General features: G+C 39.3%; 1 protein-coding gene across 2 annotated transcripts in view; it reads left to right on the forward strand.

Moving 5' to 3' along the window:
• atp2a3 (ATPase sarcoplasmic/endoplasmic reticulum Ca2+ transporting 3) overlaps positions 1-27,975 on the forward strand; it is a 56,306-nt gene that overhangs the window by 2,902 nt on the left and 25,429 nt on the right. For both annotated transcript variants that reach the window (XM_035945737.2, XM_023264811.3), the window contains exons 2-8: positions 15,230-15,247; positions 15,577-15,659; positions 20,728-20,832; positions 21,461-21,599; positions 26,245-26,325; positions 26,541-26,626; positions 26,971-27,435. In XM_035945737.2, coding sequence (XP_035801630.2) covers positions 15,230-15,247; positions 15,577-15,659; positions 20,728-20,832; positions 21,461-21,599; positions 26,245-26,325; positions 26,541-26,626; positions 26,971-27,435 — 977 coding nt within the window. The remainder of the gene's footprint in view (positions 1-15,229; positions 15,248-15,576; positions 15,660-20,727; positions 20,833-21,460; positions 21,600-26,244; positions 26,326-26,540; positions 26,627-26,970; positions 27,436-27,975) is intronic.

Consider the following 27,975-nt stretch of genomic DNA (forward strand, 5'->3'; position numbering starts at 1 on the left):
TTTATTTATTTATTTTTTTAAGGTAAGGTCTTTTGACAGCAATTTTCAAAGAAACTGACTTTCAGGTGAAGTAGTGTCCAGGGAAGATGGCCTTTTTCACAGAATGCGTTGATTGATTCATCTTCTATTCTAACATTTAAAATCTAAAAGAAGTTCCTCCATTATGATTAAGTCCTTCAGACTTTAAAGTGTTCAAGCGTAATTGAATTAAGAAGCATTATTAATCAAAGGATGTTAAATAAATCCTTCTCTGTCTTTCTTTTTAAAAAAATTACAGCACAGCTGTATACCTTCACAATTTGGCTGTAAAAATGTCACCTGACACACCCTTCAGGAGCGGAGTACAATTGTGCAACATATTCAGGGTAAACAACCTACAAATGCATGTCATTGCATCATCATGATACAGTGTCTCATGTTAGATGTGTTCAAGATTAAGGCAATGAAAACAACCCAGTCAACCATCTCTTCTATTATCAAACTCTGTACCTGAGCCTCTGTTGATTGATTTTATTGCGTAAAAGAAGAGACCTGTGTTTTCCAAAAGTGAAAATGCAATAAACTTTGGCACCAAAAAGGTGTTTGTCTTCCGTCCCTAATGGAAATCCAAAGAGTACCTACTGTTACTGTTAGGTGATACCATCCTTGGCAAAATTCTGAATTGCTGCAGCACTTTCTTCACTCTAGTTTCTGCTACAAGTATGAATTACAACTTCCTCTAGTGGGATCTCTCTCACTGTGTTGTTTCTCTTCCTGTTGTGCAACTCAACATGAAAGCGGCCTGACTTACTCGCTCCGGTGTTTGAAATGTGAGAGACGTTGTACTGTTTCCTGCTCTTCCTCCTCCCTCATACCGGCATACTCATGATAGCACATTGCCTCCTCAGTTATGGGCCGTCGGCCTCCACTCCACTGAAAATTGTCCAGTCGAGAGTTAAACTGTGGTAATAGTATCGGTGTTATGTGGGCTGAGAAAAGAGAGTTAAAAGTAATTTAAAGTCCTTTGGGTGTTGAGTCACTTCCCTGTACTAGTGGGCTCTGTGTGTGCCTGCCCAGCTGCCTTCAAAGGAACTGTGATCCTGTTCGAGCTTGTCACTTGTCTTGCCTTCTTCCCTCCCACCTCTGCATCTGTCAGTCATCGTTATGCTCCCATGCTGAGATAATGTTGAGTCACGCCACTCGAACACTCTGCCTGGATGCTCTGCTACTGCGCAGTCCAGTCCACTGTGGAGATGGATACTCAAGGGTGTTTGTGTTTCAAGGGGTCTGCTATGTGTACACAGACCATACATGCTGTATATTACCATGAAGTGATATACATTGAAGTTCAGTAAATAGCGTTCAGAGGGAGATCTGAGCACAGGATAATGAGCTGAATGTAAAATAATGTGTGTGGCTTGTTATTATCTGGAAAAATAAGTAAATGCTAGAAAAGTCATGTGTTTGGATCTTAAGCCCTCTGTTTACATCTTTTCTGCCATCCCACACATGAGAACATCCTGCTTAGCGCAGTAGAATTAGATTTGACTTTATTGGCCAAGAATGTGAACACAATTTAGCAAATTTTTCTCCATTACTCTTACGGCACTTACACAAAAAAGCAACAGATTAAAGAATGGAAGTGAGCGTTTAGCTATATGTGCAGCTGTAGATGTGTGTAAAAGTACGCATTTAAAAGTAAACCAGAAGTTTAGAGCAAATTGTGTAGATTGTGATCCTATCATTTTAACAGTTTTGTTAAACTGGCAAGGGTAAATTTTGTGTTGTAGTTTGTGTTCTAAATTATAACACCAAAGCTTTATTTTTTAATGCAAATGTTTACAGTTCCAGCTCATGAAAGAAAACAAAAACACACCAGTCGACCCCTAAACACTAACCTATAGAGAATTTCGAATAAAATGTCACCATAATGTCACCTTTTAAGATATGATGGCTGTTTTTCAATTGTAAAGCTACAGAAATGTAGATTTTGGTTTAGATTTTTATCGAATTCTATTAAAAGACCAAAACAAAACAGGGTAGTCCATCTCTCAGTACTTTCCCTACTTCTTCTGCCTGTCTGTGGTGCATAGCCTCACGCCTACAGGTCCCGACTGAAAATGTCCATTTTTAAAAACTGTCACAAATGTAGACTTTCATTTTTAAGGGTATAAGAGCTGGGCACTGTGGTTTTTAGCAGATGTTACTTACACGTGCATTTATTGGGATAAATTTTCAGCGGCAGATTTGGTGCTCTAGTAGTGTCAGTATTGAGTACTTATGGCAGCAGACCGCCATATGTATAATTGTTTCAGAAAAACTACAGTGTCCTGATTTGTTGTATTACTGGAACATGTCGCCCAGTAGGACACCGTGGTTCACTGGTGAGATTCTAAATATTTTTGTACAACAATGGAGCTCCATGGCACCGAACAATGAGATACTGTTTATCTGTGTTGGCTGCGCAAAACAGACTTGTTTGTAGGATCAAGTCGTTATTAGTTTTGTCCTATTCATTAGGTTTGTTAAAAATATAGCATATCACTCAACTTAATTTCATTTTGGCAAGTCAAAGGAGAGTCTAATTCTACATGGGCATGCTAGAAATGTAACTTGTGTCACACCATCTGCTCGTGTCAGTTGGTGTACATGTTTTGTTTTATTCTTATTTAGTTTGAAATTTCACTACATTGATTAGATAGCATTGCCTTAGGGTTCAGATCCGTAAAGTTATACTGTACCAGGCATTTGAGTGGATAAAAGTGTCGCTCTGGTTTCTAAACCTAGAATAAACCCTATTTATAGCTTGGTGTTAACTCAGATATTTCGGTCTGCCATTTGGGGGATTGCTGACTATTTTTCACAGTATTCAGCCTCTCCATTTGGCTACTGGGTGGCTGGGTGCCATCCTGCTAGCCTGTCGAAATGTTCAAAAAAATGGCTCCTTGCACAGCAGTGACCTTAAAGAGGAAGCTTTGGGCTCTGACAAGATATCAGCTCTGTGCTAATCACCTCATGCATGTCCTGTTCAGTTGACAGGCCCTTTTCCTTTTCCTCTGTAACTTGCCAGCAGAGCTGATCGTACTGTGAAAATTAGGGGCAAGGTCCTGTTTTTGAGTGTGTTAGAGTGTTTGCTTAAACCTGAAATTAATGTGCAATGAGCAGTATATGTGTGCAGCCAGAGACCATATTTATTTACAGTATCTGCATAAACACAGATGTCGTATCTTCGGTAATTATCAGCAGTTTCACTCTATCACAGCTTGGATCATGTATGGTGGTCAAAGGTCAAACCAGTGACCTAAAATGTGTTGTTTATTTAAAAGATAAAATAAAATATACAGGACACTCGCATGCATGGGTAGATCTTTCACAGGACAAATATGAGAGTGATGCTGCAGTTTGATTTCAACATGCACTATCCTGAGCAACAATCAAAGGAAAAATCCAGTCTGTTTTTCCCTGACCACAGCTTGATGACGTCAGGAAGAGTCCAGCCAATCGGCAGCTGCAGCAGCCACTGAGCTGAGTCTCATGTTATTTGCTGTCTTAATTGGCTAGAGAAGATAAAATCTCCCATTTCACGCTAATTCTCTTCTTTTGACACAACAGTCTTTCAGAGATGAACGCCACAAAAGAGTTTATCTCGGTGCAACTTTGACAGTTGATGGAAATTCCTCTCTGTGTCCACAGCATAAGGAGAATTACAAACTGATCAGTTAATCAAACGTAGCAGCTAAAATAATATTAATTGTACTGGGCTCCTTTTCGCTCCTTTTCCACTGTTGTCCTTTTTCCTGCTGTGCATGTTAATGTATTTTGCCTCTCACTAAAATTAAACCATTATTACTTTCCTTTGTTGAGTATGCAAAACATTTCAGAGTGTTGGTCTGGATGTGTTAGCAGTTTTGAAAAGTTTGCTTAATGGTAGTTAGAAAAATGTTACTGCAGCTTCAGATCCATTGTGTTGTTGTGGAAACTCTACTGTGGGCTAAAACCAATTTTGACCTATTACATTTAATTTGACACTCTCTGGTGTGGTGCTTCAAAGACTTTGAGTTGGTATTTCAAAATTAGTTATAAAACCCTCAAATATGTCGCAATTGTTTCCAAATAATTCAGTGAATGGTGCAATTATTTCTTGTAATTAATTATGGCTAGTTATAAACTGTACTATGCTTCCAACATTTGAATGAAGGGAAAAACCATCATAAAGTATCTTTGTAAGGGGTTGGACCACCAAGTGCCACCAGAATAGTTTCAGTGCTATTTAGCATTGGTTCTCCGAGTCTCTGAACTCTACTGGATGGTGAACATCATTCTTCCAAAAGATATTCCCTCATTTGGTGGTTTGATGATGACTGGGGAGAGAACAGTCGAACATATTGACTTAAAATCTCCTATAAGTGTTGAGATCTGGTGACTGTAAAGGCCATAGCATATGATTCACATCATTTTCATCAAACCAGTCAGTGACCATTTATGTTCTATGGATACTTGCTTCTTATTTCGATAAAGATAACCGCTCAGAACACCTGTACTGTCACTTGTCCACCTAAGGGGACAAGTGGACCCAAACCACGACAGAAAAATTCCCCCCAAAGCATAACGGAGCCACCACACTACCTGATTGTAGGAGTCAATGTTTTAGGTTTTTCCTTTAATTTGTCGCCCATCTGCACATACTAATATAATTACCAGCCATTTAAAAATTGAAAACAGTTCCTCAATTGTTTACATTCCTTTAAAATTTGAAGTGGCTTGGCTTAATTCAGTGGTGATAGTGCATCAGGGGGTCGTGAAATACAGACTGAAATGAATGATGAAGGGATAGACTGTTTATAAAACCCAGATCTAGCCTCTGAGTCTAAAAAGTAAGGCCAATAAGAGGTGCCTTACACCTGCATTCTTTCTAAAAGCCAGCAGGTGGTAACTCAAGATGTCAGATTGTATATAAATCTATAAGAAAATTACCTTACTTGTCATCTGATTTACTAGTCCCAGATACTGATAAAAATGAAAGCAATTAGGAATCAGATCCTGGACATTTATAATGAAGAATCAGAGAAAAAATATAAATTTCTAAAACAATCGTATTACGAGGTAAGTCCCAAAGCTACATAATTATTAGCTACGAAAATACAAAAAAAAAAAACAGACCTCACAATCAGTAGTCAAAATATTAGACCCTGACTCTGGAAAAACAGTTAATAATCTAGATGAAATCGATACTGCATTCCAGACATACTATATAGCTCTGTATACACAATCAAAGAAAGAAAGTAAAGAGAATATAAAATCTTTTCTAAGTTCGTTGGATTTGCCCTCAATTGGAGAACATCAGAACGAGTCCCTGATATCACAAATTACAAGAAAAAAACTGGAGAATGCACTGAATAAATTAAAAAATAAGACACCAGGAAGCGACAGTCTACCAGCTGAATGGTATAAGATGTTTAGAGAAGAGTTGACTCCGGTACTTTTGAATTCTTGTAATTGGACTCTTAATGAAATGTCAGCCCCTCCCTCATGGAGAGAGGCTGTCATCTCTGTCATCCTAAAGGAGGGCAAGAACAAAACTATGTAGCTCATACAGACCGATTTCAATCTTAAATCAAGACTACAAATTGTATGCGTCCATCATGTCCAGGAGATTAGACTCCTTTATACCAGATCTAATTGACAATGACCAAACTGGTTTTGTCCGGGGACACGAAACACAAAATAATATTAGATCTTCTCTTCATATAATTGAAAATATCAGAAAAAAAAAATCAAATGCTGTGTTGATCAGCCTAGACGCTGAAAAAGCTTTTGATCGTGTGAATTGGGAATATTTGTTTTTGCTCTTGGAATGATTTGGTTTTGCTGAAAAGTCTATTAACATTTTTAAAACTTTATATTCAGCTCCTACGGTAAGAATCAGGATAAATGGACGAATTACTGATCGCATAAAATTGAAAAGATCTACTCGTCAAGGATGCCCTCTCTCACCAATCCTTTTTGCACTCTACATCTTGGCACAAGTAATAAGAGAAAATTGTAATATACAGGGAGTTCCAATAAATAATAAGGAACATGAGATAGCATTGTATGCCGATGATGTTTTATTATATATCCAAATCCAGGTGTCTGCCTTCATCCCCTTTTAGATTTCCTGCACATATTCGGTACATATTCAGGATATAAGTTAAATATACAAAAAATACAAGTATTAACATTTAATTACAACCCAGCACCTGAGGTAAAACAAAGACTACCAATCAACTGGCCTCAAGAAGCAATCAAATACCTTGGAGTTTGGTTAGCACACTGTCCTAACGCTCTGTATAAAAAACATTATGAAACCATGAATAAGAAAATTAAAGAGGCTCTTTGTAATTGGTCAACATCCCTGCTGTCCATTAGTGCAAGAATTGACATTGTAAAGATGTCAATTTTACCTAGATTACTGTATTTATTTATGTCACTACCAGTTAAAGTTCCAACCAGTCAGTTTCAAGAATGGGACAAACAAATTTCCAGATTTATTTGGAATGGAGAGAAACCAAGGATTAAATATAGTACACTAACGATCAGCAGGGAAGGAGGTGGTATGTCTCTCCCTAACCTGAGAGACTATTACCATTCTGCCCAATTAAGAATATAGTCGGTTGGTGTGATAGTGGATATGAGGCTAAATGGAAGGAGATGGAAAGTGAATGCAAGGGTGTCCCAATTAATGTCAAATTACCGAGACCATCTGAACTCCATAACCTTATTTACCTTACATACTTGGTTTGAGGTTATAAAGCAGTTAAATTTGTGGACCCAGTTAAAAACACTCAGATGGCTTGGATATGATACAGAATTTAAACCAAACAGTATAGATTCTAGATGTAGATATTGGACAAATCAGGGTATTACTGCTTATTGTACTATGATGGAGAAAAACACTTTGCATAACTTCCAGATGCTCAAGGGACAATACAATTTGCAACATCATGACTTTTATAGATACTTACAGCTATGCCAGTACTATTTAAAAGAAATTAGGAAAAACGAAGCAACTACAGAACTAAGTGGCATGATACAGTTGGTGGTACAGGCATACACTGCTGGGACTAAATCTTTAGTCTCAAAATTGTATCAGAACATCACAAAATGCAGAAGAACTACCACAACATACATCAAGCAGACATGGGAGAGAGAAGTAAATGAGAAAATATCCAATCAACAATGGGAGAGTATGTGTGAAACAATTTTTTCTACATCCTGTTCTACGTACTGACACAAGTTTGGTTGGAAGAATCTTGTTCGTTTTTTTTTGTCACTCCTAAAATGAAAGCACACTTAATATCAACGAGACGTACATGTTGGAGAGATTGTGGGGGGAAGGGGTGGGCCATCACCACATTTTCTGGAGCTGCCCTAAGATACAAATATTTTGGGAACATATTTGGAGAATTATGCAGCATGTCCTTGGTCAACAGATCCCAATGACATGCATGTCACTTTATTTGGGTGATCTACCAGAAGGAATATCAGGAAATGATAAATACCTCCTGAAAATATTATCTGTAGCAGCAAAAAAAGCGATCACTCATAAATGGTTACAATCCACCCCACCTACAGTAGATGATTTGAAGGAAATTGTTAAGGAGATTCATGAGATGGAAAGACTGACCTTCCTTCTGAGACTGAGAAAAGATGTATACACTGCAAGATGGACAAAATGGATAAAACACTTGTCAGGATAGGGAGTGTGGTTAATGCCCCCCTCTTTATGGTTCAAACTTCTCCGTAGGTTGCAAACGTCATTCACCTTCCACCTTTTGCATATTTCATGAGTCATCCAGAACTAGACACATATTTTGAACTGATTGTATAAAAATGCCCCTGTACACATTTACCAATTTAAACTGGGACTGACATTTGTGCATAGCATAGTGCTTGGCAATTTTGTTTGTGGTACTGTATGTTTGTTTTGTTTGTTTTATGTTTTGCTGCCTGTTCTTCTTGTCAAAAAATACTAATAAAATCTAAGTATCAAAAAAGAATATTATATCTAGAAAAAATGATCATAACAGGATTTTCATTGTCCACATATTAGCATGTTGGCATTAAGCTCAAAGTTAGCTTCACAAAGCCACCAACACAGTCATTAGTCTTGTTTGATCTACGTGATTGAGCAGCTTTAATCCAAAATGACAGATTCCTGGGCCTTTAATGACTGAAGAGAAGCTGCATATGAGGCCTTCATGTCCTTGTTTCATTATACAGCAGAGGAGTAATTAGTGGATGTGGTCCACTGCTGCTGTTCTGATATCAAGAGTTGCTCTCACAGGTCATTGGGGTGCCTGAAGATAACTGGCTGACTGTGGACTTTTGCCCACTTAACATGGTTGTGTATGACTTCTTCTGAGAAGGAAAGCCCTCTACTGACGCTTACGTAAATGAACATTGACTTTGCCAGACACCAGACATCTCTTCTGCAGTTACTGCAATGCTCTCAGTGTAGCAGAGATAACAATGTTAGGCTCGAGAATGAGGTACATTTATCATTCACATTTGAAATGGTTAATGCATGCAGACCTTTTCTGGTGGGGGAATACATTAGGAGATTAAAACTATCATTAGGGGTTACCATCATGGTATTTATAGGGCTGTTTTACTTTCTTAAAGTGTATGGAGAGGGATTTTGGAGCTAAAGCAACACGTCTTACTTCTGTACCTGCATACACCCACTGCTCCTGTGCCTCATTGTTCACACTTCAACTGCCTGACTGCTAGTTGTTTATGTTGGCGTGTCAGCTTGTCTGCATGCTACCATTCATGCTAACAACGTATCAGCAGCCTGCAATGGCCAGAAATGCGCTGGTCCACATCAGAACATGTGGTTTTTGATTCTTGCAGTCGAGCATGCTGCATGAAGGCCTTGCTGATTGCGTAATAGTTATTCTTGGTCAGTTTTGACAGACACTGGCACATTACCTTGTGAAATGCTTGTTTTCAATGAGTCTTCATAAGCCAAGTTGCCATGGCAACTGCTGAAAACTTTCTCATGTTTGTAATTTTCGCAAGGCAGCTTGAACTGCAGCTTGTTAACACTGCCTAACCACACTCAAATGTGATGTTTACTGGGGGTTCTTAATAATCTGGAGTGTAATTTGTTAATGGACTCTGAGTACAAAGAGAGGGGAGAGAAAGACTTGCACTGAGAGCTCCTTTATCAGCACATTGTTTGCAGTGCATATAGTTAGATGGACAGCTTCCTGCTTTGCTTCCTGAGTCTCTGGACACAGAAACCATCTCCCTGTTGTTGTTGTTGTTGGCAACTGTCTCCAGGAAGTGTCTCCCCTCTGCTCGGCACTGCTCACTTTCTGCCGTGCGTAAACAACCTCTTTTATTCATTGTCTGGGCCGGGAGGGGGAGGTGGAAAGGAGCTGTGGGGACCTAGAGAGAGCGAGAGGTGAAGTCAGTATTCAGGAATGTGCCTGGGCAAGCCTCGCGTTGACACAGCCCAGATGACTGGGAGGGAATCCTTGGCAGGGGGAAGCCGGGGAACCCCGTTCAACACCTCCAGCTTTTTCCCTCTCGTTAACCCTCTCCCCTTACCCTCTCTTCTGTCTTGTCCTTTCAGTCAGTCCATCTTTGTCTCCAGCACTCGAGTCCCAGCCAGCCTGTCTGCCATAAAACATTATACAACCAGAGAGGCACAGTAATGGGGAAACAGGCTTATGTCAGACTGGTGAAGCATGGAAAACAGTGAAACCCACTTCTCTACATTTCTGCTGCTGCTGGCAGAGTGCAGCAAAATGTCCCCCGTGAGTTCAACCGTGTCCAACCTGAACTCTATGTGATGTGTCACTCTTCACAGTGACTCATCAGCTATTATTACATGGGCTGAGGACCGTCTTTAGTGGAGCAGAGGTACAACCTCTGCACAAGGGTCAGTCTCCCCAAGAAGGTTGTTTTCTAATAGATTATGCAGAGCTAATGTTGGGTTTTAATGCCCATGTAAGAACTTATCTGTTCTTAAAGCTTGTGTGATGGGAACACTATATTCTACTGGTTTTACTATAGTTTCTGCTGATTCAAGGTGCCAGGTGTTATTCTTTTGCATATTTTCTGTATTATCTGTGTGCTCTCTAATGTGGAGGCTTGTCTCTCATCCACTCCTGTTTGTGCTGAGGAGGCAAGCTTGACCCTGACACTTTAGAGTGTACAGGAGGCCTTATCTTGTCTGTTGAAGGCCCACACAAAGAGTTCTGTTGAGACGTCAGAGTGCCTCGTTAATGGAAGAGTCAGACACAGCTGTTAGAAACTGACCCCCACCTTGTTTCCATCTGCTGTGAGGGCTAAGAGTGACAAACTTTTTTATAAGATTGAATGTCACTTTATACCTTTGCCTCCTGCTTCTGGAAGGCCCAAGTCCTGATTGCATACGTATGGTTTATTGCAATAAATAACTCAAGTGGAAAGTTGCTCTTACTATATTGTGGATGTTTAATATGCTGCTGGTTTCTTGAATTTCCCTCGAGATCAATTAGGTACCTACCTACCACCAACTTGACCACCTACAGAAAAGTTTTAGTTTTCGTCAGTTTGTAGAATTTCCACAACATCTTGCTCGAACTGTAAGCATCATCCCCCTCATCTTTTTAAATCAACTTGGGAAAATTATTCCACCTGAAATGATCGAACTTTTTCATTTTATTGGGAAAACACTAAAAAATTAACCCTAACCCAAATTGCTATATCAGTCTAATGACCACCAAAAAACGCGTTTTATTCTGAAATATCTTGATAAATCATATTATTTCTGTTTCCACTAGTGGCACATAAGTGGCTGCAGTATTTTTGTTTTTGGAAGGAGATTGCGGGCTCACGTCATGGCCCTCCCTCTTTCCAGCCCCTGCCTATACAGGGTCACGTTTGATACTCGTGCTGTACAGTGTGGTCAAAACATGCAGAGAAGCACGAGGTTTCCACCGCTCAAAAGGAGAAAACTGCCGTCATTTAGGGCTACCAGCCCACTGCCTGCTAAATATAGCTGCTTTTCCACAACCATTCTGTAATGAATGCTGTAATTCAAGCTTTTACTTTCTGTATTTACTGTATAATAAGCTTTTCTGAGAAGGCATGGATTAAAGAATAGAAATGCTGTAAAGATATTATTCTGCGGTTGAGACTCGTGCTTCCTCCAGTTTCGGGTCGTATGAAATCCCACCGTTCCTCCAAAAATATATCATGATGAAAGTTGGATCTCAAACATATGCACATAATCAAGCAGAAACCAAGCCAATCAAACTGATGTTAACAACATTCAATCAAGTTCTTCAGATGTGATGGATGTTGTTTGTTACATTGACCTGTTCAGTCATAACTTTGCGTTGGACTTGATGAGAACCTGACAAGCGCAGTGACTAAGCATGTCTGTGTATCATTGTGGTGACACTGATCAACAGTACTTGTCAATTGGAACGTTTTTAGAACATGACTGATGTGTTTTCTACTCACACCAGTGACTCATGAGTGTAGTGGGTGTTCGGATCAGAGTGGATAAGATGCTCAGCCAGTCTCAAAATGCCAAAAAACAAAACAAAAAAAATATTGCAACTTTCCCTTTTGAAAGAAAGATAGAAAGTGACAAGAGTGATATGAAAGAAATGATGAATGTGTTGGAATTCTTGGGTTTGTTTTTGTGGGATCCTACTCACTCTCTGATGCAAAGAAGCCGAGTAAATGCAGTAGACAGAATCTGCACTGAAGTAAACCCCAACAGTTTAGAGGCTGAGGCTGCACCATGAATGTCAATGACATCACAGTAGCTCTGATAAAGAAAAAGTTTTTCCTGTATAGATGATGTCTAGAATAAAGGTTACCTTTTTCAAAGGGCTGGGATTATTGATTATTGCCATTATTGTTAAATCTTTTGATTATTTCTCATTTGATTAAAAATGTGAGTAACTCTGTTGAAAAGGAAAAAAGTACAAAATGTTTATTACAAATTGCCACATGTCTAATGAGGTCTTCAGTCAGTCCAGAACAATTCATCTTACAATTGCAGAAAAAAGCCCCAAATTGTTACATCCAAGAGGCCTGAACCAGTGAATATTTAGCCTTTTTACTGATTTTTGGTTTGTTTGTGTGTATTTTAAGACCGTATCATGCAAATAATTTAAGCTTAATTTATTTAGCACTTTAACACAATTAAAACGTTTCACACACAAAACATAAAAAAACAATAAAAACTAAATAAGAATAAATGACACAATGAAACATAGGGAGATGTACCAAAACAAAAGACATGGATGGAAGTATTTAAAAAGGTTCACTGGTTTTTAGAAGCCACTAAAAACTATAATTAGTTTCCATGTTAGTTGTACTTTGCATTTATCATCTGTCTTATCATGCATGTATTAAACTGTGTGTTTTATGGTACTTGTGTCCCCCCTACCTCTCTATCTCTATCCCTCTACCCCTGTCCCTCTACCTCCACTTCTAACGCTCTATCTCTACTCCTCTATCTCTATCCCTCTACCTCTCTACCTCTTCTGTCCCTCTCAACCCGCCCGGCCAGCAGGCAGATGGGTCCCCCCACATTAGAGCCGGGTTCTGCTCGAGGTTTTTTTCCCTGTTAAAAGGGTGTTTTCCTTGCCACTGTCACCTTTTGGCTTGCTCTGGGGGTCAGGCATATGGGTTCTGTAAAGCGTCTTGAGACAATTTGACTGTAATTGGCGCTATATAAATAAAATTGAATTGAATTGAATTAAAATCAGGCTAAAGATACAGCAAATGTGACTGAATGACAAAGATTTCAAAAGGTTGGGACTAAAAATTGAAATAAGTGACTACCTTTTGTTTTGCAGTTGAAGCAAGTGTTGGATAAATAGACAAGACTCATAGTGGTTGAGAAGTGGAGTGAGAAACAAAGAAATTAAAGTGTTACTGGGGGCAAGTCATACAGTGCCCTACATGTAATCTTGTTATTTAGTCTAACTTTTATAGTGTAGGGATGCAGGAGCAAGAGTAATGTGGTACTGATGTCTACTTCCTGTTAGTAACCTGGCAACTGACATTAACTTATTTAGAGTAGGTTGATACAGAGAATTAAAATAATGTAGAGAGGAGTGATCCAATTATGTGGGTAAGACACTGCTCTGCTTTCTTGGAAAAGTTTATTCCAGGGTACTGGAAAAGAGTTTCTCACCAATCGACAAACCTCAGTTTCAGTATGGAGCACTGCGATCCATCCTTAGGCTTGCTGTAGCTGGAGTGAGGTGTGTTTCCAGGCCTGGTTTGGGAACCTCAGTCGCATCAGTGGTTTTTAGAGATGATCTGTTTCCACTGGTCAACTGGGATGAGAGTCGGCACATGCAAGCCTGAGGCCATAGTTCTCTGCTGGAAACTGGTGGGTTGCTCCCTCTGCTTGAAGTGAAGGCATTAAAGCATCTTAGGATGTTGTTTGTGTGATGGGAGAGTAGAACAATAGACAGATGGACTGGTGTAGCATCAGCATTTAGTCAGACATTGCATCACACTGTTGTGGTAAAGAGGGAGCTGAGCCAGAAAGCAAAGCCCTTGATTTTCAAGATAAACATTCCAACAATCACTTATGGTCATGAGCTCTGGGAAGTGAGTGGAAGAATGAGATTGTGGATACAAGTTGAAATGGGTTACCTCTGCAGTGCGACTAGATTCAGTTATAGAGTTGTGAAGAGGAGTTTGGACATCCACAGAGAGCTTTGAGTGGAGTCACTGTTGCCTTGTTTTGAAAGGACCCAGCTGAGGTGAATCAGGCGTCTGATTAGGATGCCTCCTGCATGCTTTCGTTTGGAGGTTTTCTGGGCATCTCCAGTTGGAAGACGACTTGAGGGTGGACCCAGAACTCACTAAAGGGATTGCATATCTCATCTGGCCTGGGAATGCCTTGAAATCCCCCAGGAGGAAAATGTTGCTGTCACTCAGTATGAATTAATAGTTAAAGATCTATAAGACAAGGTTTTAGATATTCCCTAGCAGAACAGGACTGGGCATGCTTTCTAAAGGGATAGTCATTTGCTTATGAAAAATGATACCAAGAATCTTAGTGGTAGGTTTTATAATATAGTAAAATGGAAAAAAAATGGCAAGGTCCAATCAGAAAATTTTCTTTTTTATGAGAGTTGAGGTGGAGAAAATTAAGGGACATCCAACCTTTGGTGGTCGAGCAAGCATGATTAACTGAGTGTTAAGGGGCTCTAGATGATATACATATTAAAGTTGAAATTAGTATATGATTGACCAAAAAATTGTGTTTTTTTTGGACAGTCTAATAATTGTTTCAGTGAATTCATTAAGGAAAAATACAACAGCTTCTCATCTCTTAAATGTAAATATATGTTGTATATTTGTATCTCCTACTGTTCGTCACACAAAAACAACAAATCTGAATAGACCAACATGACCATATACAATGCATGTTGAACATTTTATGAAAATATTCTCATTTTTTTCTTTTCCCTTCACTTTATAGGCCAAATGAATATTCCAGAAATTAACAGACAGATAATTGATGGTGAAACCAACTGTTATAGTCTGTAGTCTGTAAAAGATTTACAAAATACAGGGTACATGTCTATAGAACATCTGAATCTGTAAGAAATATGAGCTAAATAAAATAACTGGAATTAGTTTTATAACTGAGATACTTATTTTATGAGAGGACACACTCAATCTGCTTCATTGTAGTGCTATTTCACAGGTGATTTAAAAACAGTTGTGAGCTGACAATCGGTGATTGCAGTTAACCATTACAAGATGAGCAGTCATACTATTATCAAAGGCTTATGAAGATGTTTGTTATTGCAATATTCATGTAATGTTCTCTGACAGTTGAGTTGATACTGGATGCCTTTAGCTACAATCAGTATACTAAAGGTGGAATTTAAAACATCTTGAGGTGAGCATCCATGAATAAATCCTAGAATTGGATTTCATAGCTATTCACATCAGTAACAACGTGACTACAGACTTTAATACTTAGTAACTTGAAAAACAACAGTGTTGCTGTTGGGCCTCCCTACATGGAGCTTTTAATCATCATAACCAAGCGCAACCATTTGTATTTGTCCGTGCATCTCAAAGTCAGGCTGAGTTAATCAAATGTATTAACTGCTCTTTGTCTTTCTCCTCCACCTGACAACCCCACCCTCTACACCCACTCGACTCTCTCCGACCTGGCCAATTATATTCCTCTCCAACCGGCATGGTGTGACATCCACAGAGCTCCCAGCTGAAGAAGGTAAATATTGATTTTTCTGCTGAGCTGCGATCTTCCTCCCTTTACTGCCTGATTGCGTGTCTTGAACCTGGATCTTTTCTGTAAACTTTGCAAGTGTACACTACAGCAGTTTTCCACCCATGGACACACATCACTACTCCTCTGTAAATACAGTTATAGTCTTGCTTTACAGCTGCCTGTCATTATTAAAGAGCTAATGTCAATAGGTCTTGCAGATCCATTCCACCCTCAAGCATAAGGACACACTTTAAACCCTTGACACTGAAAGGCTCAAACTTTAAATAAAGTATGATGCATTAAGATATGTGATGTATATTTGCATATTTCAGGAAAGTCCCTGTGGGAGCTGGTGGTGGAGCAGTTTGAAGACCTCCTGGTCAGGATCCTGCTGTTAGCTGCCTGCGTCTCCTTTGTAAGTACAATGTAGTTGATTAAAATGCCAGTGACTCTCAACATGTTGGTTCTCTATGTCGATTCTCAAATGAACCCTTATGGGATTCTAGACCCTAATTGGACAATGGCCAGCCTAATAGACCACTCTATTAGTCTTAGGCAGCTTTATTTCCCTGTTAGAACTCTGCTCAACCTAGTTTGCAGTCCCTTTTCATGTGGAAACTTGTGTATTACCAGCTTTTCCACCCAGTGTTGATGGTTTCAGTGAGGGAACAGGCGCAGTACTTCTGCCGAACTGGAAACAAAACTGTCAATGAAAGCTGCCTCTGCTGCTTCACCCCAGACTGTGACCTTGGTTGGAAACCGAGGGTGGTGAAGGTCGGAGAAGGGTGGAGTGGGGGAATCCTTGCGGCATAATAACTTTTTTCCATCTATTACAGCATGTCCCTGGTGTCTCCGAATGGAATTGCTGTTGCTATTTCTGAAAGTAGGAAAACTGCTCTAAAAATGTAGATGATACAATGTATCTATAACTGTTTCTCGGTTAGCAAGAAGCTCAGGGTGCAGGCGTGGGCATGACTCTGGAGTGTGGGCTCACTTTTCCTTGTGTAAATCTGGCTCTTTTTACTTTAAAAAGATTGTTTATAGTGAAACACGGCCCATATTTCAATGTCAAATAGACTCTAAAATGCTTTAAAATGTCATTGTTGCTTGGAGAGGTTTCAGCTTAGTAACTGTAAAGCAAAGGTCCTTGTGACCTGATGTGACTTGTAATCTAAAATGTGTCACACTTCGCTGCAGTTTTTTGAGCCCCTCTGTTAAAAAATTACATCCGTAAAGTCCTTTTACAACTTTTTAGCTTTCCTGTTTACTCACTGTTTTGTATGTCCCCAGTAAAATCATATAATCAGGGAGTGGCTAAAGCTGAATGAACTGGAGTTAAACCCCAACCTCAGACTCATTTGGCTGATATTTTGAATTTATTCAAATTTGTTTCCTTTGCATGACACACCAGTGAAAGGATGGTGAGGACACCTTTATAATGTTTAATGTCAATACATATACAGAAAGAAATTCACAAACAATTAAATAAGCTATATCTTTTACAGTACCTCAATTTCTGAAGCAACTATGTTTTTTTAAAGATAAAAATATACCTTTTATGTATAAAAAGTTGCAGCAGTTGACCCTAAATGTGTTTTTTCTGGTCAATTTGGTATAAAGAAATTTTTTTTCTCTTTTGCTGAGGCCCTTGTGATGTTCGAAAACTCTGGAGATGTTCAGCTATAATGGGTCCTCTGTCAGCATGTGTCGACATTCAGTTATGCATGTGGGGTGTGAAGAGTGCAGTGTTTAAAGTTGGAAGGAGATGCTTATTTTGGTGGAGGCTTTTATTTCCAAACCCAGTGATGAAACTAGGCTTTATTTTGTCTCTGATTGCCAAGCACAAGCAGGTGATTTTCCACCAGATTCCCGCATTAAATACTGAAATCCAAAAGAAACTCTACTCTGCTCTCCATTTGAACTCCCATTCAGCATGAAAGCAGGACTTAGGTATTCAAACCACTCTCTGAATGTGTGCTGATAGTGTGAAGTGTCTTTTCAACTGTCCTTACTGAGAGGACTGCCATTGTTGCCCTCCAATCTCAGCTCAGTCATACAGCAGATTTACCGTCCCAGATGATGGGGAATGATGAGCTATCGATCGAGCTCAGGCTGCCGTGACGTATACTGGTGCTCAGTACTCTGCAGAGAATATATTCCTCAATCATTTGATAAGCCCCATCAGATCATCGAAACATAGATCTACTTTATTCACTTCTTTGTCTCTGCTGCTTTTGTGGTGCAGTCATTTTGGTTTCTACATCTGCCATTGATAAAATAATGGAAATATTAGCATGAAATCATTTCTGCATTCCAGTAGGTGTCTTTTTCTTTCATCTCCAAAGATGTATTCATTGCCTTATTAGAGTTCTTTAGTATTCAGCTACAAACTATATTTAGCTTTAGTGGAATGGCAAAAACACAGCAACATAAAAAAGATTAAGTTGTATATTAACCTTGAAAGAGTAGAGGGAGAAAAAAATTATTGGAAGATTATTAAATACCAATGACACTTCAGTTTGACATCATGGACTCTTTCGAGGCATGACTTTAAAGCAGCTCTAATCTATAGTTTTGTAACAGCAAAGGACTGCACAACTGCTTATAAGTGAACAATGTTGCTCGTAGCCAAAAAACACCCAAAGAATAATCACCAAACTGTAGTTTCTCTGTTCATAGCAACTTGAAGCTGATTATTTATACTTTTCTGGCTTATAACCTTTCCATTTTAATTCAGTCTCTCTGTCCTCATCAGTATCTTTTTTTTTCCACTGCAGGCACTTGTGGTGTCAGTCAAAAAAATGACTGTAAAATATTTTTTCTTTTAAAGCTACATTTAACTGCAGTGTTTTAAATCCTGCATTATTTTCATCTGTGTTAGCCAGCAATCTTTTTCTCTGCCTTTTGTAGGTATAAATGCTGGACTTATTGAAGCATTACCATCACCAGCAATGTAGATATGGGGAATAATAGGAAATCCTGGGTAGGATTGTGTATTATGTACACAGGGGTATGAACTCCATAGGGTGCTTTTAAAAGTTGATAATAGTTATGCCATTGTTGCGTTTACAGGTTCTTTTTACTGTCCTCGGGTGGCTAGCAAATTAGCTCTTGCAGTGCGTGTAGACAGTTTTGTTCACCCTGTCCTTAATTAGTATGACAGTAGTAAGTTATGAAGGGTGAATTGCTGTGCCTTCCATCTGCGAGCAGTAGGATCAGCAGAGTAAGAAACTGTATATGAGGACCATGTAACAACATGTAATGTAAATTGGATAATTTTGAACCAAACTGATGCTATAAAGACACAGTTTAAGGTTTAAGGTTTATTGTATACATTTTCAATAACTCAACAATGATGCTGGCACACACATAGTTTGCATCATCAGAAATCATATGCATCTCATCAAACAGAACTCATAATGGACATCTTAACTGTGTCATGTCAAAGGACCTTTACAAGGTTATCTGATTGGAAAGTAATTTAATATGTGGTTGACATCCCAAATATTTGCCTCTGTCTTAGAGGTTGAGCATAAGTTTTCATTAAAACATAGTTGAGTTTCACTATTTTAGCAGTTGGGTGTCCTGTCATGCAAACCCTCATGGTTCATTGTCAGGCACACTGTCATCCTAAAACACACTGCACCACTGAAAGAAGTTGATCTTGCTAAATCCTTATGTAAATGTTAATTTGTGTGTGATTTTCCTACCATCTAAGAGCTTTGGTGAACAGGATCTACATTCACGAATTACACTCCTGCAAAACTGGGCTTCATAAGGAGACAGTGTATTAAATTAGTCCAGTTCATTCAGTGCAATCCCAATTATTTTATTTGCCCAGTGATCTCATTTCCTGCAGGATTTAATTTATTTTTATTGCCGTTGTCATTTCAGGCATTGTCATTGTGCTCCAACATTAAATTTGTGTGGGTGTGTGTGTGTGTGTGCGCACATGTGTGTGTGTGTGCGTGCACACGTGTGTGAGGATTTTTTTATTCTAAAGGATTTATTTTTCAATCCCACTTTTCATTTGATTTAATTTAGTTTGATCATTTGAAATGAACTTGCAAATTTAAAAACTTACAGGCAGAAGTAAAAAAAGACTACTGAATGAATAGAGAAATGCTCACTACACTAATTACAACTGCATAATTTAATAATATTTGCTCTGAATCCTGACACCCATCGTAAAAAGTAAAAACACAAAAATAAAAAACAATATATGGTGTGTTTTGCTGGCTTTCTTGGGGTTTCAGTCTACTCTGAACTATCTTTCTGTTGCAGTGTGAAATGTCTGCAGCCCCTAACTATATATTTACTGCAGAAGAACAGGCTTGCACCCTCTGGCCATTTCACAGCCTTTTTGTTTTGAGTGCTCAGGTTCTAACTATTGCAGGTTGTGAGTGGATCTCTCTTGACTTCAGCCACAGTTTATCACCTGCTCTTGTAGTGGAGGTCAGAGTATCTCTGCAGTCACTATAGACCAGTCATTTCCAACCAGAGCAATTTGTACTGCAGAATATTTCGGTAGTTGTCAAATTATTAGCCAAGAGTGATCAGTAAACAGTACAACTAATTAGCTAAAAGGATTGTGTGAATACTTGACATTATCCAGACAGAAGTTAATGGATAAATGATTGAAAAAACACACAAAAGGTAAGGTAACTAATGGATAGATAATGGAATAACTAACTAAATCAGGTAAGCCATCATTAAGCTAATGGATAAACAGCTAAAATAATAAGCTAGCAGTAAGTAAATGAATTAATGCTTGAAACTTTAAGCTGATAGCAAGCTAGCGGATAGACGGTTGAAATATTAAACCAACATTAAGCTAATGAATAAATGTTAAAACAAGTAATGCGCAAACAGTAAGCTAATGGATAAATGTTTGAAATAATATGTAACAGTAAGCTAATGGATAAACAGTAGAAATAATAAGGCGGATGGATAAAAAGCTGAAGTGATAAACAATCTAAACATATGTTCATGGTGAAATAGTTAAAAGAATGAGCTAAAAGTAATAGTAAATGATTAAAATATAGTTCAAAGCAGTGGAAATGATTTGCTAAAAGTAAGTTACTTAATGGATATATGGTTAAAGTAAACATGGGTACATAAAATGTTGAACAAATTAAAAAATATGGATAAATGTCCACCCCAAGTATGAATGCAAACGTACAGCATACGTGAAAGTACTTGTGTCTGTCTGATAGAACTGTGGGGGTAAAACAGACAGAAAATGTGAGCACTTCATACTAAATGGTACACACTTATTGGAACTAAGCTGCGCTGCTCTGTCCAAATGCCGTTTAAATTTGGTTTGTTTCCTCCATTATGTCCTTCAGTAACACTCAAAAATCTTTTATTTCCAATGTTTCAAAGCAAAGCTTCCTCGAAAAATGTGTTCGAGCTGCCATTGGAGTTATGGAATGGATGTGTAACATGTTAGCTAAGCTAATGTGTGCTCTATGTTCATCTAGGTGTTGGCTCTGTTTGAAGAAGGAGAGGAGACAACCACTGCCTTTGTAGAGCCTGTTGTCATTCTTCTTATCCTCATCGCCAATGCTGTTATTGGGGTCTGGCAGGTGAGATATGCTCCTCATCCTATGTCTGTGTGTAATGTGTATACACATTGGTTCTTTCTATTTAACATCCATGTGGTTACTAAGGCTAAAAATAGCAAAGATGGTAGTAAGGTTAAAACATGTATCCTCTACCAGCTATTGCCGTGTACATGAGTTCATGGATGTCTTATTCATGAAATATATTGAAAACGAGACTGTGTTAGCAAGTGCTGCCGTCTGTATTTTTAAAGCAGTCAAATTTGTGCATAAAGTCAAATCATTAACAAACCATGGAGCTCATGCAAAATACTCTCTATTTATCTGTGTTGAAGAAGCAGCAGGAATTTTTGATGCACCCATCTCAAACACCGTTATTGGAATGAAGACATTGCTCAGAGTTTATCCTGGTTTGTTGTTTGGACACAATGTAGCAAGTCACTTTTTAAAGCAATACCAGCATTTGTACAGACATTGGTGTCTCAACAGTACATAGCATTTCTTTTACAAAAGCATCTCTTCCCCTTTGTGTGTTTGCTTTACACATTTTTTCATGATCTAAAGTAAAGAAAAACTTTTATTGTACATCATTCAAAAAGAAATTTTATAATTGTCTTTGACGTGACTTTTTCTTTTCCACATCTCTACACAGGAGCGAAATGCAGAGAACGCAATCGAGGCTCTAAAAGAGTACGAACCAGAGATGGGAAAGGTGTATCGCATGAACCGCAAGGCTGTCCAAAGGATCAAAGCCAGAGATATCGTCCCAGGAGACATAGTGGAGGTGGCAGGTTAGCTGCAGCTGCACCCAGCCAAACTTTTACTGTCACTCACTGAGACTAATTTATGCTTTATGTGCCTCCAGAGGAGGCTCATTGCTGTCACCTAGCTGCCTGTGTGCTCCTGTTGTCACTGGCATGCACAAAAACACACCCACAAAGCCTTTGCCACCCATTCATAAGTCTGGAGCCACTATTGGAATATCTCAAACTAGATTACATAAGAGTCTTTTCTCTAGATGTGCAGGTGCCAGGGCTGCTATCCAGTCATGTCTGTTTGTGTGTGTGTGAGGTTCTGTGCAAGTGTCTGTGGTCAGTTCTTGTATTTAAGGGCCGGTTTAGTTTTCCACAGCTTTCCCCTTCCCTTTGCTTTCCATGCTCTCAGTCTCACCACCTGGACGCTGCTGGATGTTTGTCAGTTCCTCACTCACACTCCTCCATGTTACATGCACATACAGACAATCTCCCTGCTGTAAACTCACCCATGTGTGGGCAGCTTTGGCTAAAAATAGTCTGGTTGTTACTCTGACTCCAGAACATCTGTGTATGCCAGAGTAAATGTGCACACACACGCAGGGCCAAGGAGATCAATTTGCCATCAACATGACCGGTTTTTGGAGTGTAATCCTCAGCTTTGCATGGCTTGTGATTCGTCTAAGCTGGCTCTGAGTGATGTGTGGAAAAAGAGGGAGAATTCAGAATGTGTGTGAGAGATTGCAGTGTTTATTCATAATCACAAAGAGTGGCATAGAGAGGGATAATACACAGCAGTGGTCGCAGTGAAGGTGTGGATTTCAGCTCAAGGTTTCAAAAGTAAAAAATGTAATTATCCATATAAGTAACTATCACTGATGGCACTCAAACCATTTCCCACAGGCAAGTCAGTTATAAATAATATTCACTAAATATTTTTACAGAGAATTTAGTTTACATTAAGCTGAAAAGACTTATCTTGTGTGTGGTTTTTGTGACGGATGGCACTTCCTTGAAATTTGAGCTTGTTACAGCTGGTGTCCTCACTCATACATGCATGCGCTCACAGCCAGGCACAGACAAGCCCACACAGGTAACTAGCACCAAAATGACTCTCCTCAGCCCCCACCTACCGCCACTACCATCACTGTCAGTGTCAGCACCAACAGCATCACCATGACAACATTCTCTGCTCCGTTCAGTTTATCTGTAGTACTGAAGTTCATGACACATGAACCATCTGCTGTTTAAATAAGGGTTTAATATTATTGCTGACTGTCAGCAGCTGGTAGTGGGTCAATGAGGACTGTCCTGTTGTGAAAGAAAGGAGGAGCATACAGCAACAATGGCTAATTTTGATATTCAGTATTGTATTATGATTATTTTAGGATTAGTAGGTGTAGGTGTAGATGTGTAGACAGATTTGCTTTTATTAGTAGAAAAATAATGACATTGGCCTGACTTAAACTCATGCAAATGTTATGGTTGATAGATGAATGACAGTTTATACCAAATATGGCATAAACTGCAAAAGTATGTCTCTTTTGATGACAAAGCAATGGCTGAAGCTGGAAATCCTGCTTGTCTCATCTACGGAATGTATTTACTGTCAAAGTTTACTTCAGAGCAGGTATGATAGCGGTGCATCTTTGTAAAATATACTCTGCATATCCAGCACTTCGTTCTGTCTGACATAATGTTGTTGCTAAGCACTTTTAAACAGGCGTAAACAGCTGAGGTAGTTACTGAACCACACTTTTCTCACTTAGAAAAAAATGTATGTCAAGCATCTTCAAGCTCACTCCACTGACTAAGACATGTAGGTATATGATGACAAAGAAAACAAATGATTGTTTTTGCTACATCACTCCATTGATTTCCCAGCCTTTCATGATCTTAAGATCAGCCTATGGTTGTTCCACCCAACTTGATACTGGGGGTAAAATAATCGCTATGGAGGTATTGGAAAAGGATGTTGTTGATCACAAGTGCCTTTGAGGAGAGAAAAGAACATAAATATATTTACTTAACTTTCCACCACTCCTGTCTGCCTGCCTTCATGTAGACTGCCTGCGATGCCAGCCATGGTTACGACACAGTTGTGATTTGCACTTCCACTGGAACTTTCCTTGGCTTTTTAAATGGTTTGACTGCCACGGTCAGGTTGTCGGGAACTCCTAGAGGATTTACACAGGACCTGAATAGAAGGAAAGCTGCAATGAGCCATTCCATGTAACAAGTCACGGTTCTCCTGCATGTGAAGGAAGATCCCTTTTGCAGCATCTTATGCAATATTTTCAGATCTTGTTTGGTGTCCAGTTTTACTAAATGGAAGGAGAGCTCTGTCTGCCCAAACAAGCTGACTTCATCATTTGCTTGGCGAGCCAGTAAATTAGTGACTACTGAGGTACAATGATGTTTTAAAATATTTTTCCTGACGTTTGAAATTCAAACTTCTAACAATAACATCCAGGCAAATTTTTGATCTTCATAATATTTAAAAGTCTGCATATCTGAACTCAGTGTGACTGTATTGAGATTTAAATCTCTCTTCTCGCACATGGAGGATGTCTGTGGGAGGCCATGGCAGAAAGGGGAGCCAGAGTCTGTGGGTAGGCGTTTGAAAAGCCTCTCTTTTCTGCTATCGGCCAGTCCTGCTACAGTGAACCTATAACCTCCAGCCATCTCCCACACAAACACAAAACACACCTCCCCCTCTGCCTCTCCCACTCTTGTTCTCTCACAATCCATGGATAGCTGACAGTGAAATGTTGAGAAATACGGAAATGGAAGTAGTGGCTGTTAAGCTACACACATTTCTCTCTCATTCTCCATCTCTGTCTCTCATCAGGAAAATATGTTGCAAAATTCACTTCGAGTCTCAGATAACTAAGGAAATGTGAAGAGGAGATGATGAAGCTCGTAGAGATGGAGAAAAAAAAGAAGATTCTGACACTTATCAGCATGAGGCCACTTTGAAAAGTTAGGTGTGCCAATAGTTAGGTGTGCCCATAAAGAAGACATACTCCTTGTTCAGTGACTTTTAGTGCGTATATGTGTAGATGCAAAGCAGAAAACGAGCAAGATGTCCAAACCTTTTCATGTTGAAAAACTGGCAGATTTAGTAGGGAGTCCTTGTTTTTGTTGTGATTAATGCTGAGAAGTAAAGACGGCTGAGGACTCTGAGTTGGCATTAATGAGACGCTTATTATACAAAGTAATGAGGAGATCTTTTCTCCTCCCTGTCATACCGGAAAGAAACAACTAAAGAATGTTACATCTGTCTGCAGCAGTTTCCCACTCCTCTGCTCTGAGATCATCATCACTGATTGCATCAAACGATCCATTTTTCACAAGTCTGCTCTGTCCTGCTAGTAAGAGAATATTTCCATTAAATGTTCAGTGTCAGGCTTTAACAAAGAGCAAATAGCCATTTTGTTTTGGGGCATTGGATGCATATAATTCTCTGGCTTTGAAATATGAGTTTAATATGCAGGCTTAATAAGGAGACTGTTACACTGTGGTGCGGAAGATGAAAGGCATTTTATACATTTAATGAAGGCTGCATCTGTAGTTTGTCTGACGTGTGAGGAAGTGGTGTATGAGAGGAACAGGGAGAGGTGCACGGAGAAGAGAGAACAAGAGGTAGGGGAAATAATCGATCATTTTAAAACAGCAATGTGACTCCATCAAGGTTGTATCGAGCTGTTGTTTACCTGCGGCTGCAGCCTGAGCCTGGACTGAACACACCAATGTTTCTTTGCTCAAAGGATTTATTTTTTGAACACTGAAATTCAATAAGGTGTAACTGAGTGTTCACCTGCAGCAATACTTACAGGTGCAAGATTTTCCTATAGGGTTTAGCACAAATCAAATCTTTAGATGGCAAACTTATTAGAAGTACATATTGTCTCTTCACTCTCCTGTATCTGTCTATTATTATATACAGTCAGCAGTAGTAGTAGTACAGATACTCATGGTACCCATAGCCTGAAGTGTTCCTGGTGTAATACCCCAGCCTTTCTTCTAGTGCCACCAGCAGAGTAACATTTTCACTTGTTTAGTGAGAAAAGTTGACATCTACTAGATGGTTGTATAGTTGTTTTGATTTATGTACATTCTCGTGACTTTTCTGAGCCCCTCTTCTGCCTTTTGATTGACATATCTCAATAACTATTGCATCAGTCAGTCTTGTAGGGGCTGGAGAGGGCAGTTAGAGACCTCTACCTCACTGCCAGGTTGTGTTGTTGGTCTCTTCAGTGCTTCGCTCTGCTGTGCCCTGGAGCAGGTTCTTGGCCAGAGGGTCATAACTATTGGATCAATTGTTGTAGAATTTGTCACAGATATCCTGCAAAACTAATGCTATCACAACATCCTCAGCTGTATTTTACACCTACTGTTTTCTAATTAGCAAATGTTAGTATGCTAGTATGTTAGTATATCAGGTAAACCAAGAAAATGGACATAATAAAGGTTGAAAGTCTGCGTGTTAGTATTGTCACTGTGAGCGGGATGGCATTTACAGTTTGCTGTGGTAGTCGCTTTTTAAGTACAGCCTCACAGCTGCTAGCATGGATGCAGATTCTTGTTGACCTTCAGCAAACGTGTTTTCTTTTAACATTTTGACATAAATTTTTATTCGTCTCAGCCTGATGTGTTTTTATTATTATTATTTTTTGGTTAGTTGGTGACAAGGTGCCTGCTGACATCAGAGTGACCTCAATAAAGTCCACCACCCTGCGGGTAGACCAGTCCATCCTCACAGGTACTTCTCATCTCTCACCAAACACCAAACAATCTTGCTTCAAGGCTTTCACCTAATTGTGAAGGATTTGCTCTTGTCTTTTTATTGTATGAACTTAGAAGACCTAAAGTCATAAGCAGTCTGCAGCAGTGTGTTTTTGTGATATTGTCTATGATAATTTGCACCCTTGAAGATCTAACCATACACAATCTAATCCTGTTTTTTTTTTTTTTTAGGGGAGTCTGTCTCTGTCATCAAACATACTGACCCTGTTCCTGACCCCAGAGCTGTAAACCAGGACAAAAAGAACATGCTGTTTTCTGTAAGCACGTCCCCTGTAGCTCCTCGAGTAATGTTTATCTTCTGCTTCCATATCAGGAAAAGATGTCATCAAAGACAAAACTGTACAACCATGACATTTGTCACGTATTTAAATGTAATTACTGCAGTTTTTTAGAAAACTTTGCATCGCTTGTCCGATGATCTAAAGCCATTTCTTTAGGGGTACACTTAGGCCACTTGATTTGGCAATATAAGTTTATATGACTTTATTTTACAACTGATTTGGTCAGAGAGATACAAAAATAAGTTTCTCCAATATTTATTTTGTCAAATGTATTTCTGCTGCACATCTTTGCACTTATTTGTTGATCTTTCATGTCTCAGGGCACAAACATTGCTGCAGGTCGTGCCATAGGCGTCGTAGTTGCTACGGGTGTCACCACAGAGATCGGTAAGATCCGTAATCAGATGGCAGCCACAGAGCAAGAGAAGACACCGCTGCAGCAGAAGCTGGATGAGTTCGGACAGCAGCTCTCAAAGGTCATCTCTCTAATTTGTGTGGCTGTGTGGGTCATCAACATTGGCCACTTTGGAGACCCTGTCCATGGTGGTTCCTGGGTCCGAGGGGCGATCTATTATTTTAAAATCGCTGTGGCCCTGGCTGTGGCTGCCATCCCTGAGGGCTTGCCTGCTGTCATCACCACCTGCTTGGCCCTTGGCACACGTCGCATGGCCAAGAAGAATGCAATTGTTCGCAGCCTGCCCTCTGTGGAGACCCTGGGCTGTACCTCTGTTATCTGCTCTGACAAAACAGGCACCCTCACAACCAACCAGATGTCCGTCTGCAGAGTAAGTGACAATCAGGAATCTAAAATTGCTCTTGATCGATTGAGGATTTGACTATACATAATCAGCTTAGCTTAGAGATTTACATGTTGTGTCATATCTTTAATACATCTGAACAGGTTCACAGGAGCACAAACTGATGAATTTAATTTCCACATGCTATCATAACATTGACACTTGAAAAAACTTATTGCCAACCTGTACAGTTCACCCATCTTTGAGGTTTTTCTTTTTTTTCCATGTGTGTTTTTTCTTTTTCCCTTTCATACAAGTAGGGCTTAGAGAAGGCTGGAAAATCCTTGTGGTGTTGTAATGTTTACCTTTACTTGGCAGGTTTGTGGTAGCTAATGGTGGAGTAGTACAGGCTGGCATGACCCGGCAGCACCTAGAGCTTTGCAGCATATCACCAGATTAGCTAACACATGCACCAGGAAGCTTTCCAAAATGTCATGTCGCTTAAATAAACACAGTACAGTGATCCATACCTTGAACTGTACTGTAAATTTCAGTGTACTAATGATGTGTGTGTGTGTGTATATATGC

This window comes from Amphiprion ocellaris, chromosome 14, assembly GCF_022539595.1.
Source record: "Amphiprion ocellaris isolate individual 3 ecotype Okinawa chromosome 14, ASM2253959v1, whole genome shotgun sequence".
Classification (NCBI taxonomy): domain Eukaryota; kingdom Metazoa; phylum Chordata; class Actinopteri; family Pomacentridae; genus Amphiprion; species Amphiprion ocellaris.